Source organism: Rhinopithecus roxellana, chromosome 7 (assembly GCF_007565055.1).
Source record: "Rhinopithecus roxellana isolate Shanxi Qingling chromosome 7, ASM756505v1, whole genome shotgun sequence".
Lineage (NCBI taxonomy): Eukaryota > Metazoa > Chordata > Mammalia > Primates > Cercopithecidae > Rhinopithecus > Rhinopithecus roxellana.
In genome coordinates, this window is record NC_044555.1 from 128513615 (window position 1) to 128534674 (window position 21060).

Sequence of the window (21060 nt, forward strand, 5' to 3'; positions counted from 1 at the left end):
TGGTGTCAGACCTTCAGTTCCATGAGAGCAGGGCTCAATTCTGTTTGGTTTTCCACTGTCTCTAGCATCTGGTATAGTACCTGAAACCCAACAGGTATGCAAAACCTACTCATTGAATAAATGAATGTTGAAGAAGCTCACCTGCGGCCAAGAGTGAGAGTTGCTCCCTATAAATCATGGGTTTGCTGAGGACAACTTCTGCAACCTGACCCAAAGCAATGGCTGCCCATGCCATGTGGCACCCCCTGTGGAGAGAGGCAACACAGCAAGCCTGAGACAGCAGCAAAGAAGCTGGGAAGTGATTTCTTTGCACTGTTTGGGTTCACCTGTCTTGATTTGGGAGAAGGAAGAAGATGAATTGTGCAACTGTACCTGATTTACATAGAGGATTCCTATTTGGGCAAAGCATTTTTGGCAAAGTAAAAGTTGTAAAGAGAGACTAGACCAGGTAACTCTTTTGAGATACCTTCGGTTTCATAGACAAGATACTCCAACCCAAGGTTTCGAAATGAAGATTGTGGATTGTGAGGGAGTGACTCTAATTGGTTCTTGGAGTCAGGATTGATTTCCACCCAGAAGGAAGGCAGGGAGGTGGGTTTCAAGGACCCTGTTGGGGCCTGATAAGAATATATTGGATGGAAAGTTTAGTGAGAAGGAAAAAAAGCATTGCACAGTCACCATAGATGACAGTTTGCAAAAAAAAAAGAGCCAATACATTTTTATTTGAGCAATTTATTTTTTTTCAAAGAAATCCATGCAAAGAGAGAGAGAAAGAAAGATAGAAAGGGAGGGAGTGAGAGAGAGAGAAAGACATGGTAACCATGTTCTAACAGCCAAACATAGGAAAATAATTTGGCACAACTTGATGGTTTTTTTTCTTTGCAAAAGGATAATCTATATACTACCACTAAAATTTATCTTCCTCCAAAAGATACCATTTGATTTTCGAAAACATAACACATGGTTAGTCCTCTACTTAATGGCTGGAGGAGGTATACAGGATAAAAAAAAAAATAATAATAGAAAAAAATAAGAAAGTGGTTCCCTTTATCGAGGAAGACCACAGGGTGCTGTAGGGCAGCACATGTGCTGGGCACCAGGCAGTCAGTGCACCAGGAAGAAGAAGCACACCACTGAGATGGCCATGCTGGTGAGAAGCTTCAGCGGGGAATGAACGTTCCCGAGGTTGTGAAAGGTGCTTATCTCGTTGTCCTTCGGAGTTGCCTGCTGATTGTTTCCAGGCGCATCATCCACATCCAGATCATAGGCCAGTTCTGTCAATCAAAAGAGAAGGATTTGAAATGCAAGTCTACCCATAGCCTCAGTATAACACTATCCACAGCTCTAGCATGTGTCTGGACTGCTGGAAAGCCTCAGCTTTGATTTCCTTTTTTAGTGGGGAGAAAAAGGCCACTGTGAGATGGGAAAAAGAAGGATATGTGAGGGTGGGGGGCGGGGAGAGGGGAGGCAGTGGAAGGAGCCAGCCAGAAGTGCTCCTTCCAGAGATCATAGCAAGCGGGAGTGTGGAGTGAGCAGGCTGCACCCCATTGCCCTTTGGCTGCATACACATTGTAGGGTGCACACTAGCCCTTTGCAACATCTCCTCCCAGGCAAGGTTTTGCTTGAAGGGCATTTTCAGCAGATCTTATGGGTATCAAAACATAAGATGCCATGTGGGTGACTATACCCTGTCGTGTGTTCTTGTGTGTATGTGTGCTGGTGGGGAGGGGGTGCTGTGGGTTCCCAGTGTACCTTTCTTAGGCCCTGCACCTTATATACATTTCCTTGTCCTGAGAGCTTTCCTTTAATGAGGGTTGAGAATAGGTAGTTTGCTGTTGAAAGTTGTTTTATTTTCCCAAATAACTCTCCTTTTATCTATAAGGTCTTTTCATTTCCCCCTAGAAACAATCCTCGCAAAAAAGCAAAATTGATCAAAGCATAGATTTAAACTGATACCAAGTGAATGGGAGTAAGGAGAGGCTAATGGGCAAGGGCCTTTCATTCTTGGACTGCCTAGCATTTATGATATATGTTCATGATTCTGAAAAAAAATCACGGTGTTATTTAGCTTGTCCTAAAGCAAAGGTGGCCCCAGAAGGCAAATCTAAGGAAGACAGTGGTTTATCAGGAAATTCAAGATGGCTGACCCTGTCCCAGGGCTCAATATGTTTCAGATTTGCTTTCCAGATTTAGACATCAAATCTACTCTCTTGGCGATTCTAGACTCCGTTGTCAATGTTGCTATTTCAATATCCTGTGAAGGTGATATGATGTGAGCAACTTCACCAGCCAACTGTCTGGTAGCCAGTTGGAAAGATCCTTTGGGACACTGAGATGCCCAACAACAGGCACAGAGGAAATGACTGGGATTCTACAGAGGGAAGGAAGGAAGAGGAAGGAAGAGGTTCTCTTACAGGGGATGGAACACTCAATAAGTCACAGGAAAAAAGTGTGGGGACTCAGCTGGTCCAGTACAGAGCAGGGCCCAGGACCAGGGCTCCGCTAAGGCTGGCACTGGTTGGGGTAGGCAGCAAGGTCAAAGTGATCAAAGCCAGGGAGTCTAATTTCACAGACTAAGATGCCAATTTCCAAAAGGCCTATTGCAATCTATACTGCCACCAGCAATGATGAGAGAACCAATTTACAGCACCTCTATTGAAAAAAGATATTTTTTGTTAATATAAGGCGACATCTCAACATTTCTTTATTTTGCAGGGATTTGATTACTAGTGCAGATAAACTTTTCCTATGTTTTAGTTTACTAATTATATTTCTCAAGGCATAGTAGTTTATACCTTTTGCCTTTTTAATCTAGTGGTATTGATATTTTTCCTATTCATTTTAATAATATATATTTTGTTGAACTTTTGCCTATATTTTATACAAATATTTTCTCCATTTTGTTATTAACTATAACTATTTTCATGGCTGTAGAAAGAAATAATGTCCTAATGTTTAAGATATATGAATCTGGTTACATTTTACTCCTTTAAAAGCAGAGAGCTTTTCTTCCTGAGTACTCATAATAATTCAAATCAAATTTTCCAGGAAACCCTCTTACCCAGGGAAAAGCAATAGAGCAGACTATAATCTAGATTCCCTCCCTTCCAAAATAAATACCTACAAACAAAATAAAAGAGAAAAAGAACAAAGAGCAATGCTCTACTTGGAAATCAGACCTCTTTCTTTGAAAGGTGAACTATGCAGGGTGCACAGAGAAGGCCGAGGTCAGCTGTCAGTCGGCAAGGATAGCACAGGCTTAGGTCACGATCGGGTTTCACCAAAGTGGAGAGCACATATGGCTAGATCTGTTGAAAGCCCAGCCTTGGTTCTCACAGCAACTTCTCAACTTAAATGAAGAGGAGTATTTTTAGGGTTGACCTGAATGAGAGCACTCTCAGCATTACTTTCAGATTCCTTTTCTGGATAGTGCCCCTTGCCTGACATCAAGATGAAACAATATCTATTAATGCCACTGCTTAGCTCCTACACTGTTTCTTTTTTCAAATCATCTGCTAACTTTCAACAGTTTTGTTTACTGTAGTAGTTATGGCAAACCCAGAAGTTTTGTTAAATACAGTTGTTTCTAATTTTTTTTTTTTTTTTTTTTTTTTTTTGCCAGTAAAGACCTTTTCTGATTTTGTTTGTTTTTTGTTTTGTTTTGTTTTTTTGAGACAGGGTCTTTCTGTGTTGCCCAGGCTACAGTATAGTGGTGCGATCATGGCTCAATGCAGCCTCGATTTCCAGGGCTCAAGCAATCCTCCCACATTGGCCTCCCAAGTAGCTGGGGCCACAGGCATGTGCCACCCTGTTTGGCTATTATTTGTATTTTTTTTTTTTTTCTAGAGACAGCGTTTTGCCATGTTGCCCAGGCTGGTCTCAAACTCCTGAGCTCAAGTGATCTGACTACCTTAGCCTCCCAAAATGCTGGAATTACAGGCGTGAGCCACCGCACCTGGTCTTCTTTTGTTATTTCTATCTCTTCGGCCCTGTATTTTGAAATTATAGTAATGATGCCCAATTACTGAGTGCTCACTGTAGGCCAGGCACTGTGTTAAACTATTTCTGTACATTATTTCATTTAATTTAACCATCTCCACGATGTTATAAGGTAGGTATTATAATTCCTATTTTACTGGAGAGGAAGCTAAAGCTCAGATTAATTATTTTGCCCATATTTACACAGCTGGTATGGAGTAAAGGAGCTATTTGAGTCCAGGTCTGACTCTAAACCTCAAATGAAGCTATACTGCCTCTTGAAAAATTCTATATACCAAACAAACTACAGTGATTAAGTAGTAATGGATTCTTCTTGAAAACAAACTCCATTGGTGAAATACACAGTGCCAAAGAGAACTTCCAAAAAGCGTGAGAGCAAAGTCACTGTTTGGACATAAAATTGAACACATACTTGATTAAGTAGCCTTGTTAAACTTTCTGAAATCCTGAAAAGAGCTCTGGGTTGGGAATGGGAGTTATCATATCAGTTCTATTTCCCTGAAGAAATCAACAATGATGGCCAAAGTCATTAGATACTCCAACCACAAAGGTGGCCAACTATTCTACCTCCAAAAGGCCCCCAGGAATATTCAGAATGCTATCTCCCTGTGTTCCCTAAGCTGTGGCTGCAGGTTTCCTGAGGCTCTTCATTCAGCAGTAGTAAAAGTTTATCACCCAATTCCATAGCCAGGTACATGTGGCTTATAACTGATGGGAATCCCAATAAAGCCACTGTATGCTTGGGCCACCATCATGAAAATTAGAGATAAAGGGAATAGCTCAGCACAGTAAGGAAGCATTATGGAGACAGAGGAAATAGGATTTTTGGTGAAAGATAAATACAGACATTTCTGGACAGGGGAAATGTAATCCAATCTAATTCAACAAACAAAACTAGCCTATGATGTCTCAAGCATCACAGTAGAGGGTTAGAGAAAGACTTACTGTCTGCCTTCATGAGCCCCCTCACTGGCAAGGGAAATTGATCAAGAGACAATCCAACTAGCTACATGGCAGAAAGTAGAAAGGGCTCAGTTAAAGGCACAAGCAAAACATCTTGGGGATAGAAGAGAAAGAGACAAAAATTTCAAATAGACATATCTTGGAAAGCTTCTTAAAACAATTGGGATATCCCACTACTGGGTATCTACCCAAAGGAAAAGAAGTCATTCTATGAAAAAGACACATGAACAAGCATGGTTATAGCAGCTCAATTTGCAATTGCAAAGATATGGATCCAGCCTAAGTGCCCATCAACCAACAAGTGGATAAAGAAAATGTGGTGGCCGGGCGCGGTGGCTCAAGCCTGTAATCCCAGCACTTTGGGAGGCCGAGACGGGCGGATCACAAGGTCAGGAGATCGAGACCATCCTGGCTAACACGGTGAAACCCCGTCTCTACTAAAAATACAAAAAACTAGCCGGGCGAGGTGGCGGCGCCTGTAGTCCCAGCTACTCGGGAGGCTGAGGCAGGAGAATGGCGTGAACCCGGGAGGCGGAGCTTGCAGTGAGCTGAGAACCGGCCACTGCACTCCAGCCCCGGCGACAGAGCGAGACTCCGTCTCAAAAAAAAAAAAAAAAAAAAAGAAAATGTGGTATATATACACCATGTAACACTACTCAGCAATAAAAATGAATGAAATAATGTATTTTGCAGCAACTCGGATGGAGCTGGAGGCCATTATTCTAAGGGAAGTAACTCAGGAATGGAAAACCAAATATTGTATGTTTTCACTTATAAGTGGGAGCTAAGCTATGAGGACGCAAAGGCATAAGAATGATATAACAGACACTGGGGACTCGGGGGAAAGAGCGGGAGTGGGGTGAGGGATAAAAGACTACATATTGGGCCGGGTGCGGTGGCTGAAGCCTGTAATCCCAGCACTTTGGGAGGCCGAGGCGGGCGGATCACAAGGTCAGGAGGTCGAGACCATCCTGGCTAACACAGTGAAACCCCGTCTCCACTTAAAAAATACAAAAAAATTAGCCGGGCGAGATGGTGGCGCCTGTAGTCCCAGCTACTCGGGAGGCTGAGGCAGGAGAATGGCTTGGACCCGGGAGGCGGAGCTTGCAGTGAGCTGAGATCCGGCCACTGCACTCCAGCCTGGGCGACAGAGCGAGACTCCGTCTCAAAACAAAACAAAACAAAACAAAACAAAACAAAAAAAAGACTACATATTGGATACAGTATACACTGCTCGGATGATGGGTGCACTAAAATCTGAAAATTCACCACTAAAGAACTCATCTATGTAACCAAACAACACCTGTACCCCAAAAACTATTGAAATAAAAATAAAAAATAAAATTAAGAATAATTGGGACATAATCTACACGATGAAGGATGGACAGAATTATGACAGGGGCTGAATGAATGGTTATTCCAGGCAGAGGGTGCAGCCTGACCCAAATCACCAAGCTCAGAGAATGTCTGTGAGGCATATTCAGAAGCAGCAAGTAGACCCCATGGTAGGAGGAGCCACAGAATGTACATTGTTGTGGTGTGTATGTGTGTGTGTGTGTGTGTGTGTGTGTGTGTATTGTGGGGGAAGAGGTGGCGATGAAAGGTAAGGCGGAGGGACAAGTAGGAGCCAAATCACGGTGGATTAGGAAAGCTAAAACTATTCTGTGAGCAACAGGGAGCCACTGAAGGTTTTGAAGTAAGCAAACAACACAGTCTGACTTGCGTTTTTTAGAAAGATCATTGTTAACACTGTGGAAGACAGCTCTAAGAGGGAGAGACTTGTCAGACATCTTGTGTTGAAATAAACAAGAAGCCTGTGGGAATAGTATCTGGGAATCAGCCAGTAGCAAAGTTAAAAACAAAAAACAAAAAAACAAAACAAAACAAAAAAACCTTACAAAGTGGCTAAATCTACACAAAACCAGAAACTTCTCAGTTTGCTACAAACCAGATGTATTATGAGAATCACCACAAACCATTCTCTTTTCAATCATTCATATCTTTATGTTTATCAGTGATTTTCCAGAACATATTTTTGCTGTATTAGGTATATATTATAAAATGCACATAAATTGTTTCTATCTTGATCATCAGTAAGAACCTTTTGGGCCAGCAAGGAGATTTTCATGCTAAATCCAAAAATCTGTTGCTATTTGTAATCAGTTTATGCCCAGAGGGTAGACCCAGCATCTGTACTAATTACACACTCAGCCCCTGACTCTCATTTTGCCTTCATGTCCTTTGTGTTGCAGATTAGATAATTATTTTAAAAATAATTGTCAGTCTTAATGTCTGCAATGTTTTGTGTGTTGAAAAGTTTTTCTTTGTTGGGAAAAGCAATAAATGGAGAGCCCTCCCTCTTTGGTTATTCAGCATCTCCTAGCAGAGTCCCTAGGAGGCTGGTCTTAAATTCCTGGCTTCAAGTGATCCTGCGCATCCTGGCAGTCTGAAGCCCTGGGTTCCAAGCCTAGTTTAGCTACTGACTTATTATCTCACCTTAGACAAGTCATTTCCTTCTTTTCTGGGCCTCAGTTGCCCCATCTGGTAAATCAAAGTGTTGAACTGGATGACTTCTAAGTTTCCTTCTAGTTTTGTTTCTCTTTGATTCCAAGTCTCTTGTAGCCCAGTGAGGGATATAGCCTGCTGCAGGCTGTAATCATTCTTCCACCCCTGACAGCGCCTCCATAAGCAAGCCAGGTCAATCAGTTGCTTCCCTTGGGATGTTTCTCTGGTAATATTCATCAACTACCAAATTCTGAATTCTCTTTTTTTCTTGAGCTGCTTTTTAATCTTGGATGAGAGATCCTGGCAATAAACACATCCATGCTGGATTATTTCTGTTTTGCTTTTAAACTCTGGCATAACAACTTCCATTGAAGCCAGTACACACAGAGCTTTGGGAGAGAATTTGCTGGACCTGGGGTGCATCAAGCAGGTATGGACAGGCATGCACAGGGGGATCTGGGAGCCAGGAACACAAGCCTTTGGGCCCTTACAAAGCTACTGGAGTCTTGAGCACATAATAGGAAGCAAATGCTCACCCTCTGAGGGCGTGGGCTTCAAGGAGGATGATGCATTGCTATGGGGGCTTCACCCATACCAACAGAAAGACTTCACAGGGCAGCCTGAAAGAAGTGCTGCTATCAAAATGCCAGGAGAGAAAACACTGCTGCTGAGCCAAGCATAGGGGTTTCTTCCTTGCCAAGCTTGCATCAGCAGATGGCTTCAATCTGGCCCTAATATAGCAACAGAGCAATACTGCTATCTCTGTGTTTTGCATTTGCTGTGTACAGTTGGCCTCCAAGACATGAATACGTGAAACCTCAGGACATTGCTTGGCAAACCCCAGAGGCTGAAGCTGGGGGAAATCTCTGGAGAAATCACATTCATTGCAACACTGCTCACTCTGCTGCCTGTTCCCACAAGAGCCATTGGGCTCTGCCATTCGCTCTTGAATCCAAAACAGACCCTGGTTTCCTTGTTCGCCCTTCAGCACAACCCTCTTTCCTGCCACCTCAATACCTCCTCTTTTGTGAACTTTTAGATGTGAAATGACTAGACTTTAAAGCAGAAGAAAATGACTTTGCAAATGACCCTTGGGTCTCCGGGAGTCTAGATTTTCTTCTTCATAGATCAGATAAGGAGGACAAGGAACACTTGAGACCTCTGGTTTTTAATTGGTCTAATGGGACTCCTTTTGGGAATGGGCTCATTTAACAATCTGCCTTTTTTTGAGACAGTCTCGCTCTGTCACCCAGGCTGGAGTGCAGTGGCATGACCTTGGCTCACTGCAACCTCCACCTCCAGAGTCCAAGTGATTCTTGTGCCTCAGCCTCCTGAGTAGCTGGGATTACAAATACACACCACCACTCCAGGATTATTTTTGTATATTTCATAGAGACAGGGTTTCACCATGTTGTCCAGGCTGGTCTCAAACTCCTGAGCTCAGGTGATCTGCCTGCCTTGGCCTCCCAAAGTGCTTAGATTGCAGGTGTGAGCCACCACCCCCAGCCCACAATCTGCCTTTTTGACAAACAAATGAGTTGCTAATTTTGCCCACTAAATGACAATAACACCTGGGAATAATCCAATGGCCTCTCCTAGAAGAGGGTTTGGGCAATGAGATATGTGCTTCATTTCTTATGGCTCATTCCAGCTTGCAAACATCTTTAGTTACAACAATGGGATGTTGAAAGAATACAATGAATTTTTCCCATTAGCTGAGGCATGGCCTCTCTTATTATAGGCCTCTGTTTCTCAATCTGGAATATGTGTATCTTCAGATTACACTGCAGTGGGTTGTAGGTACATGAAACCATCGCATGCTTCTTCCTAGGGAATTAGGGGGAAAGCACACTTTTTTATACTAAAATATGCAAGGCTAATGATGGAGCAGAAATATATTAGTTGCAAGCTCACTAAAGACTTCATCAGACATTTCCTGTTTAGCAGGTTATGTCTCAAATCCTCAGGAGTGGGGATTCACTCACTCTTCTCTGACATACTGGGGTATTTAGGTAGAAGAATCTTAAAAACACTGTTAGAGGTCGGGCACAATGGCTTACACTTTGTAATCCCAGTATTCTGGAAGGCCAAGGGGGATGGATCACTTTAGCCCAGGAGTTTGAAACCTGCCTTGGCAACATGGTGAAACCTTGTTTCTACAAAAAACAGAAAAGTTAGCTGGGCATGGTGGCATGTGCTTGTAGTTTCAGCTACTTGGGAGGCTGACGTGAGATGATAGCTTGAGTCCAGGAGGCTAAGGCTGCAGTGAGCTGTGATTGTGCCACTGCACTACAGCCTGGGTGATAGAGTAAGACCCTGTCACAAACAAACAAGCAAACAAAAAACAACTCCAGCACTGTTAGGCAACTTGGGTCACCTGGGCTTTGTCAACTACCATGCTGGACCTTTTGACTCACAAATTCCTGATGAGTGACTTAATGTGGTCTTTTCTATGGCAACTTCCTTGTTACGAGGGAAACATCATGGTGATTGTCCTTAACTAGGGCTCAGACTGCTTTCTTTTTCTAACACAAATGTTTCCAGGGGGTTTCAGCCAACAGCTATGCTTCATTATTATGTGTAGCCATCAAGAAAGAAATAAAAAAGTCATATCGGCCACCACTTACTTACTTACTTACATACTTACCATTTATAGAGATGGGGTCTCACTCTGTTTCCCAGTGCAGTGGCACGATCATGGCTCACAGCAGCCTTGAGCACCTGGGCTCAAGCAATCCTGCCACCTCAGCCTCCCAAGTAGCTGGGACCACAGGTGTGTGTCACCACGCCTGGCTAATATTTTATTTTTATTTTTTGTAGAGACAGGGTCTTGCTCTGTTGCCCAGACTGGTCTTAAACTCCTGGCCTCAAATGAGCCTCCTTCCTCAGCCTCCAAAGTGCTAGGATTACAGGCGTGAGCCACTGTGCCCAGCCTACCATAGTTATTTAGGCACATCATGAGTCAAATCATATTCCCAGGAACAGAACAACCCCATCCTGGAAGCACTGACAGTATGCATGGGTAATGCGGGTGGTGGCTCTCCTCCAGCAGCCCCAGCATTCTCACCACCTTCCCCAGCAGTGTCATGACCACTCCTCTGATGTCTACAGGTCCTTCTTGCCTGAGGCTGCTTAACAGCTCCACAGATATCAAAGCTCATCAAAGCCTTTACTTCCCACAGGAAAGGTTATCTCATTCCCATGGGAAATGATGGTCCTAACAGTCAGTAGTAGAAGAGGAGCTGGGGACAGAGACACTGTACACAACGGCCAGGGAAGAAGATCAAGAGAACTGATGTAGAGAAGGCAAGGGACGGGAAGTACTTTAAAGAGGGGTGGGTTAACACGGTCAAATGTTGCGTAGGGGTCAAGAAAAGTAAAGACTGAAAAGAAGCCACTGTAGATGTTGAATAGAAGGTTATGGGTGATTTTTGAAAGATGTTTCAGTAGGATCGTTGGGTAAGAAACCAGATATAGCCATGGTGCCTGTCTGTAGTCCCAGCTACTTGGGTTGCTGAGGTGGGAGGCCAGGAGTTCAAGACTATAGTGCACTATGATTGCACCTATGAATAGCCACTGTACTCCAGTCTGGGCAACACAGCGAGACCCATCTCTTTAAAAAAGACAGTGAGTACTGAGTTAAGGAGAGAGGGGGAGCTAATGTGGATTCTCTGAGAAGTCTGAGAGTGAGTGAAATGAGGCATTTGCCACCCTGACTGTGCCTGGGGTGCATGGCAGTGCTGCTAGTGCCACAACACCTCACCAGTCTGTACAACCAAGTTTTGTTAGAAGGTGCCTCTAGAATTCCAAAGCAAAATGGCCTTTAAAAATACTATATTCTTGCTGTTGTTGAAACATAAACAACCTGTAACCATATACTCAAACAGATACTTGTATGCCAATGTTCACTGCATTGCATTCATAATAGCCAAAAGGTGGAAAAAATCTAAGTGTCCATCAACAGATGAATGGAGACACAAAATATGGTACATCCATTCAATGGAATATTAGCCAAAAAAAAAAGAAAAAGAAAAAAGAAATGATGTACCGATAAATGGCACCACATGAATAAACCTTGAGTGAGACTCCATCTCATAAATAAATAAATACACAAACAAACAAACAAACAAATGGGGATGTCGATTTCTAAAGACTGACAAACACTGATAGGACTTTAACTACTTCTAATATGTTGGTGGCCCTAAATTCTCCACAAGGTAGTCATTTCTCTAACTTATCTCCTATTGTTGTTAGTTTTTAGTTGCACCAAACACACATTGAAATTAGCCTGCATTCTAGAATAACACAGAAACTTATGCTGGAATTCTTCAGTTTGTCCAATTTTCAGCCCTTACAAGTTCTGAGACATTAAGGTTATTATTACTGAAATGTTCCTCACTTTCATTTTCTTTGTGTCATTCCAGGTCAGCCAAAAGAATTATTTTCCATAATGATATGTATACACCTCTTCTACCTAGCTGGAGAACAACTTAATATACACATTAAGAAGGATGTGGAATAGCCAAGATTAAAAAAAAAAAAAAAAAAACTTAAAAAAAACATTATAGTAAGTGAAAGAAGCCAGTCACAAAACACCACATAGTATATAATTCCATTTATACGAAATGTCCAGCATAAACAAATAGATAGAGAGATAAAGTAGATTAGTGATTGCCAGGGCCTGGCGGTAGGGGAAGGGTGAGTTACAGCTTAAAGGTTACAGAGTTTCTTTTTGGGGTGATGAAATGATTTGGAAATAGTGGTGATGGTTGCACAACATTGTGAATGAAATTAACACCACTGAATTGTACACTTTAAAATGGTTCAAATGTGAAGAAAGGGGAACCTTGTACACTGTTGGTAGGAATGTAAACAACCACTATGGAGAACAGTTTGGAGGTTCTTCAAAAAACAAAAAATAAAACCACCATATGATCCAGCAATCCTACTGCTAGGTATATACTCAAAAGAAAGGGAATCAGTATATCGAAGAGATATCTGTACTTCCAGGTTTGTTGTAGCACTATTCACAATAGCCCAGATTTGGAAGTAACCTAAGTGTGCACCAATAGATAAATGGATAAAGAAAATGTGGTATGTACATATAGTGGAGTACTATTCAGCTATAAAAAAGAACGAGATCCTATCATTTGCAACAACATGGATGGAATTAGAGGCCATTATGTTAAGTGAAATAAGCCAGGCACAGAAAGACAAATATTGCATGTTCTCACTCATATGTGGGAGCTAAAAAATAGATCTCATGAAGGTAGATTGGTGGTTACCAGAGGCTGGGAAGGGGAGAAGCAGGAGGGATGAAGGAGAAAAAAAAAGAACACAAATGTATTCATTACCACTGAACTGCACACTCAAAATTAATAAAGATGACAAAATATATACGTATATTTTACTTCAATAAAAAATAAAAATTGGTTAAAATGGCAAAGTTTACATCCTATATATTTTGCCATAATTAAAAGAAAAAAAAAAAAAGTACACTAGAAACCAAGAGATAACAGCATCTGGGGATGCTCCCTAGTTCCTAAGGGGAGTGCACCACTACTCTGGCATCTTACCTTGTAGAGGGGTCTGTGTGTGAATATACCTGATACCAAAGCATCCATGCCAAATGGTAAGCTTTCTGTGCTTTGAAAGTCAATTTAAGTTGTCCAAAAGAATGAAGATGCATGGATATTTGAGTGCTACCCTGGAATAGCAGATATAAATAGCTCCTCAATTGGGAATGGGGAAGAGGGTAATTTTCACCAAGGATTTTAATCTGAGGCTGTATTATTATTATTATTATTATTATTATTATTATGAGACAGGGTCTGGCTCTGTTGCCCAGGCTGGAATGCAGTGGCACGATCATAGCTCACTGCAACCTCTGCCTCCCAGGCTCAAGCCATCCTCCTTCCTCAGCCTATAGGACTAAGATGCACATCACCACACTCGGCTAATTTTTGTATTTTTAGTACAGACATGGTTTCACTATGTTGTCCAGGCTGGTCTTGAACTCCTGAGCTCAAGCCATAGGCCTGCCTCAGCCTCCCAAAGTGCTGGGATTACCGGAGTAAGCCACCACACCCAGGCATGAGGCTGCATTTTTTAAAAGACACTTTTACACATTCTCAGGAAACTTACATTTGCTTTTGCAACTCATACAAAGGCTGCTACACTGAAACTGTTAAAAAAAAAAAAAAATGAAAGCATACACTCTGTCCTCATAACATTTAAAAAAATTATTTAGTCATTTAGATTCACAGAACTCTGTAATATACATTTCAGGCATGATGCAGCTACAGAGGTATGCATCATTGGGCTTTGAGCACACAGAAGAAAAACACAAAATGTCACTTATTGTAGCCAAATCCAATTGCTGTTGAGGGGTTGTGGGAGTGAGGGAGTGGCCTTGCAGTCCCTCGGAGCCCAAGTATATCAGGGCTTCATCAGTGTATCAGGGTTTTAGATATATTTGGATGGGAAAACCCCAAATCAGGTAACCTTACATTTTTAATCAGCCACGATGGATCTTACCAAAAAAAAAAAAAAAATGCAGTCAAAAGAACTAAAATGCATGAAATGTCCTGGCAATGCCCAACAGCCAAGAAAGATACTCATACAACAGCCAAGGGGTCAAAATGGCTCAAGGTCCTGAAAACGCCCTGTCCAGTAATCAACAGCAGGCAGGTATTCTTATACATGAAAGATGAACAGGCTCCCTAAGTTATTCCATTTGAATTTGTTCTTTAAATACTCTCTGAGTATGAAATCTCTCCCTCATTGATATGGTTTGGCTGTGTCCCCACCCAAATCTCATCTTGAATTCCCAAGGGTTGTGGGAAGGACCTGGTAGGAGGTAATTGAATCATGGGGGCAGGTCTTTCCTGTGCTGTTCTCGTGATAATGAATAAGTCTCACAAGATCTGATGGTTTTAAAAATAGGAGTCTCCCTGCACAAGCTCTCTTTTTGCCTGCCGCCATCCACATAAGATGTGACTTGCTCCTCCTTGCCTTCCACCATTATTGTGAGGCCTCCCCAGCCATATGGAACTGTAAGTCCATTAAGTCTCTTTCTTTTGTAAATTGCCCAGGCTTGGGCATGTATTTATCAGCAGGATAAAAATGGACTAATACACTCATTATCAATGGGATTTTGAGAATTGAGACTCATTTTCCCTCAATTTACTTGGAAGCACACACTGTCATCCTGGCTCCATCCTCCTCTCTTCCCACCTTTGGACCTGCATGTCAACGAGTGCTCATTCTCACATTCACACAGGTGCCATCTCTTTTGATGCTGTCCATTTCTCCTCTTTCCTTCAGCTTCCCCACCACTGCCACTCAGTCCTCAATGCCTTAGCCACATAAGAGCCATTTCTCTCCAGCAGCCCATTGCCATCCAGGAAGAAAGAATGTTCCATTCTGTGATAGCTGGAACCAGAGAAAACTCTTTTCCTGAAACATATGTTGGAACACATTTCTCTCTTCCTCAAAATCCTTTGATGGCTCCCTACTGCATGTGGGATAGAGTCCTAATTCCTGAGCATGGCATTCATGAGCCTCTCCAGCTCATCTTTTCTTGCTTTCCAGTTTCAACTGCCCATTTATTTCTCCAAGTGCCATATGGTGCAGTTGTACCATCCCATTCACCATTTGCTGAAAATGCTGAGCACTCTGGAGTTCCCACGTCTTTCTTCATGCTATTCCCTTAGCCTCGAATGGCCTCTCTCTCTCTCTTCCTCCCTCCCCGCTCTTTATCTCCCTCTCTCTTCTTCTCCCCTTCTCTCTCTCTTCTGTCTCTCCCTCCATCCTTCCCTCTCTCTTCTGTCTCTCCTTCCCTCTCTCTCTACCGTCCTCCCTCTCTCTCTCTTTACCTTCCTCCCTCCCTCTCCCTCCCTCCCAATCCTTCTTTTTCTCCTTCCCTTCCTCTCTCTCTTCCTGTCTTCCCTTCCTCCTTCTCTCTTTCTATCCTTTTCTCTCTCTCCCTCTTTCTCTTTCTCTCCTTCTTCCCCCTCTGTCTTTCTGTCTCCCACCTACCCTGTCTTTTCTATCCACAATTGTATCTTTCTGTTTGTTTGCTTTGTTTTGTTTTAGACGAAGTTTTGCTCTTGTTGCCCAGGCTGGAGTGCAATGGTGTGATCTCGGCTCACTGCAACCTCTGCCTCCCGGGTTCAAGTGATTCTCCTGCCTCAGCCTCCCAAGTAGCTGGGATTACAGGCATGCACCACCACGCCCAGCTATTTTTTTTTTTTTTTTTTTTTTTTTTTTTTTTGAGATGGAGTCTTGCTCTATCACCCAGGCTGGAGTGCAGTGGCCAGATCTCAGCTCACTGCAAGCTCTGCCTCCCGGGTTTACGCCATTCTCCTGGCTCAGCCTCCCGAGTAGCTGGGACTACAGGCACCCGCCACCTCGCCCGGCTAGTTTTTTGTATTTTTTAGTAGAGACGGGGTTTCACCGTGTTAGCCGGGATGGTCTCAATCTCCTGACCTCGTGATCCGCCCGTCTCGGCCTCCCAAAGTGCTGGGATTACAGGCTTGAGCCACCGCGCCCGGCCGCTAATTTTGTATTTTTAGTAGAGATGGGGTTTCACCATGTTGGCCAGGCTGGTCTCGAACTCTTGACCTCAGGTGATCCGCCTGCCTGGGCCTCCCAAAGTGCTGGGATTACAGGAGTGAGCCACCACACCCGGCCCCACAATTGTATCTTTCAAGCCTCAAATTACATGATAGCCTCTTCCAGGAAGCCTTCCCTTCTCACTTCAACCCAAATTAATCACTTCTGAGTATTAATTGAATTGAACTTCTATTACAGTACTAATTTCCATCTCCCTCAGAGTAGAGTTAGTCATTTCTATGTTCCTCTCCTCAACTAGACTGTGCTTCATTGAAGGAAGAAATTCACCTTATTCCCCTCTGTCACTCCCACACAGTGCTTGGCTAACACAAACACCTAAAAACATCAGTCATTCAGTTGACTGACTGACTGAACGCAGGAATCAATGGCTGCATGAATGAACACACATCCCCAGCCTACTGAGAATGTGCAGGTGAAGGGCTACCTCCTTACAAGACACCCTTCCCAAGGAATTGGTCTCTACTAACTGATGATTTCCTTAGGAGAAGGAGCTACCACTGATCCATGAAGTCAAGAAAAAGGCAGGGCCAATGGTGGGAGGCTCAGGAAGCAAATGGCAGGGTTCAAGCCCTGACCTCTAGATTCCAAGGCATTTCTGAGCAATACCCAGTCCTCATTACCCACAGCATCAGTTTACCGCACTCAGTGTGGATGGAATCTACAAAGATTATGTTCTTATTCCCTTTTGCTGCCTGGAACTTGATGCTTTGCTATGTGAGCAGCTGACACATGCCAGCATTCTGTGTGCCATGCTGGGCAGGAAACAGGGTTTTTGATGAGTAGGTTCTATTCATTTCCTACTTGGAACTTTCATGATTGTGTTCCCATACCTTTGACCCCTGTCCCAGCCTCACAATCTACCCCCCACCCCCACCCTTCACCCTTGGCCACACCCTGCTCTTCCCATCACCACTGATTCTCAAGTGCATGGACTGCTGGTGATTGAAGTTTCAGTGCCTGTCTCTGTGACATCAAAACACAGGCTCGTTAATGAAGTCCCTCGCTTGGCTGTAATAGTACAAAGCAGTAAGACTTCAATCCCTGCAGTCACACATGCCGGCACCCCTTTCCCCCTGCAGAGGGCTGCAGGATGCTTGCCAGGAAAATACAATTACGTGCTGGCACAGGAATAAATGCAATTCCTTAACCTAAAAGTTCTGTTTTCATTCCCCCTCCTTTCCATTTCTCTATTCACTTCTTTTTCTCTTTCCATTGCTCTTTAAACTAATTTCCTGTGTCCAATTATTCCTTTCTCTTCTGTCTAGTCCTTGTTCTAGTAAACATTCTTTCCTGTCTCCATAATGCTCTTTTCCATAGCTGTAGGCTAAGGGCAAAGTTGGAACCCTCTGATAGGTTTTGAATCTTAAAAATGATTTTCTGTTCCTCCCCCACTTTGATTTAAACCTCTAGTCTGAGTTCCATTCCTTTTAGAAGAGACTCCAGTATCTCCTTCTTTAATTTTCCACCAGTTTCCATTCCCTTACTGTTCTCCTCTCAGCACCACTTCTGCCTCTCACCTCAGTTTTCCTCCTGTGCCCCTCTAGCTCCACAGACCTGATACTGCCTGCCTGTCTCCTGACTCCGGCACCTGCCTGCACCCTTTTTGTCATTCCTCTTCTCTCTTTCTTCATCTTAGATTCTTCTTGCCCCATAGTCATGCCATTTTAGTTAATGCTGGTTCACAGCTTTGTCTTTTCCCTAAGGGGAAAATGATTTGGATTTAAAAGAAATTAAGAACTTTCTAATAACACAATCTGAAAACTGGACTTGAAAAAAAACTTTCTAATAATTAGTGCAACCTGGAAATTGCATAGGCTGGCCCTACCCAGTGAGATCTATCTCTGGGAGGCAGCCTATGAGAGTTTGGACAGCCATTAGGTAGAGATATTGGTGAAGGGATGCAAACATGGAATGAGGGGGTGAAGGTAAATAGCTTCTGATGACCCTTGCTAGCCCTGAGTCTAAGAGTTCATTCAGGTCTTGAGAGGTCTCATGGCAGGGAAGAAGAGTGAAGGCATAAAGGTTAAAGTGACCTTTGCATTCCTCCCTTTGACACAGACACTGGAGAGAAATCTAAAGAGACTACTTTGCATCCTTTTCAAAGAAAGGGACCGGCGTCTTTTGGAGACCATGACTCACTTAGGGAGGAGGGCTTTAAGTCTGTCAAGGAGTTATTGACCAAGACATAATTGTAGGGAAATAACCACGGATCTGCCTGGAGTGGGGAGAAAAAACCCACATAATCTATCCAGTTTATTAAACTAGACGTTAATCTCACGAATAGTATGAATACTTATCAAGCAACATGAAATGTGCCTATATGGTAAAGATGGTCATATGAAGACACTGCCTATGGAGAAGATGGAGCAACAAACTCAGCAATCGTTTACATTGAATTTTTCTCCCTCCCAATAGGAAACGAATTCACAGGTAGTAGATATTTTGCTCAATGCAATCACACAATGGCATCACTCAGGATCCAAAGAAAAGAAGAGGCATCAGGTGAAGAAAATTCAATTTGGGAACATGATTAGGACATAAGTTGGAAGGAACCAACAGGAAGGCAACTGAGGAGAAAAAGCTGGATGATCCTCATACAAATAGCTCTGTGGGCATTAGAACAAAGCAAGCAAGTGCAAAAGGAGGCCAGGAAAAGGAAAAAGATGCTAAGTGGCTCAAACTCACGGCTATAAAGATGTGAAAGAGAAAAAGGAAAATTCTACTACAAAGAGTGGCAGCCAGATCACTAAGCAGGACTATAATAAGCAGCAGGAAGATATTGAACCAAAATAAAAAGAAGATGCAATTGGCAAGAAACGAACACTTTAATTAAGTAGGGTCATTGGCAGCCCTGGTTCCTTACAACTAAGAAGGGGCAGAAGTTTTCCATTTTGTTTTTACCTAACTATAGAATACATCACATGTGCCCATTAACCAAGACAAATACATCATGTGATTGGCCAAGTAAAATTAAGAAGGAAAATGGCTGAGAAGGACAGGCATCATAGAAGTGTCAGAAAATGAATGATGAGATTTCAGTATGAAATCTCTTATTGTAGGGCCAATAAGGAATCCATGTTTAAACACATTAAAATGCAATCAACAACGACAACCAAAACAGGTATAAATTGAGGCTTTATAACCTGGCATCCTACTTTTTTCTGGAAATATAAATTTCAGAAAAAATAAAAAATGATAAAAATAAGTAAAACAACTAATCTGCAATTATCCAAAGGAGGACAGGACATAGGGTGATAGTATCAGCTTGGTGAAAAGCAAATCAAACAATAAGCTAAATATTGATATTGCAATATAGGGGTGTCAAGGTGTAGCATCAGTAATCTCATAGACTCCCTGTCATTTTATTTCACAGGACTTTTCCCAAACCATTTAGGAAGAGATTAGACCAGAAGTACCCCTTGGAATAATAGCTTGCCCTAAATTAACTTTCAATGGATTCTTTTTTTCCATTTATATTTTTGACAACTTTATTAAGGCATAATTTAAAACAAAATTCATAAAATTCACCCATTTCAAGTACATTTCAAGCACAGAATTCAATAATATTTTAATTTACTGAGGTGTGCAACTATCACTATAATCCAATTTTAGGTCATTTTCATTAGCCCAATAAGATCCCTCATGCCAGTTTACAGTTAATTCCTCAATGGATTCTTTTCAGGGTGTCCATCCTGAGCTCTCTACAGCGTTCAAAACTACAGACTATTCTCTCTCTCTCTCCCTCTTTTTTTTTTTTTTTTTTTTTTTGAGATGGAGTCTTACTCTGTCACCAGGCTGGAGTGCAGTGGCGCAATCTCAGCTCACTGCAACCTCCACCTCCCAGGTTCAAGTGATTCTCCTGCCTCAGGCCCCTGAGTAGCTGGGACTACAGGTGCACACTACCACGCCCAGCTACTTTTTGTATTTTTAGTAGAGACGGGGTTTCACCATGTTGGCCAGGATGGTCTTGATCTCTTGACCTCATGATCCGCCCCCCTTGGCCTCCCAAAGTGCTGGGATTACAGGTGTGAGCCACTGTACCTGGCCTTTTATTTTTTTTTGAGATGGGGTCTCACTCTGCTGCCCAGGCTGGAGTGCAGTGATGCAATCATGGCTCACTGCAGCTGTTAGATACAGTGAGTTCTAGATTTCTCATCAAAGAATCAGTATGTCAGTATGTTCAGTTCTTTGTCCTGCATTTTAAAGTTTAACTTCCTTGTAGTTTCAGTAAACAACCTTTTCCACCAGTTTTAATCAATAGTTCACATCTGTTCCCCTGGTCACCTGCTCTGTCCTGACTCACCATGGCCACCTGCTTTGACCTGAGTCACCCCTGGTTACCTGCTCTGACCTAAGACACCTTTAGTTACCTGTTTCTAACCGTCCTTCCCACCAAACTACTCATCCCGCCGCTCTGGCTCATACCCCTGCTCTCTTTAAAATAGCCAACTGGAATTAGCTTAGACTGTGTGGTCCAACCCCAGCCAATAGGGGAACGACACAGCAGTAGGGGTTACCTGTGTCAGGAATAAGAACCCCCTTCCCCTCCCTTGTTCAGGTGTGCTCTTGCCATTACTCCATTCGTGAGTTGCACCCTTCTATAGAAGTAAAAATTGCCTTGCTGAGAAAATTAAATTTATGTTCGAGTGCTATTTCTTTGTGGCACTGAGGAACAAGCATTTTGTTTCTAACATAGCCTTGACCTCCTGGGCGCAAATGATCCTCCTGCCTCAGCCTCTGGGGTAGCTGTATTTACAGGGACATGCCACTACACCCAGGTATTTTTTTTCATTTTTTGAGGAAGAGTCTTACTCTATCACCCAGGTGGAGTGCAGTGATGCAAACATAGCTCACTGCAGCCTTGAATACCTGTGCTCAAGCAATCCTCCCACCTCAGCTTCCAAGTAGCTGGAACTATGGGCACATGCCACCTGGTCAGGCTGGCCACTCCCTGTC

At 42.9% G+C, this 21060-nt stretch overlaps 1 protein-coding gene across 1 annotated transcript in view; it reads right to left on the minus strand.

Moving 5' to 3' along the window:
• Window positions 1-716: 716 nt before the first annotated feature.
• The window catches only part of GPC3 (glypican 3), a 450385-nt gene continuing 430041 nt past the window's right edge, over window positions 717-21060 (minus strand). Inside the window, exon 8 of the mRNA XM_030933937.1 lies at window positions 717-1274. Within this exon, the coding sequence (XP_030789797.1) occupies window positions 1105-1274 (170 nt within the window). The 3' untranslated portion in view covers window positions 717-1104. The remainder of the gene's footprint in view (window positions 1275-21060) is intronic.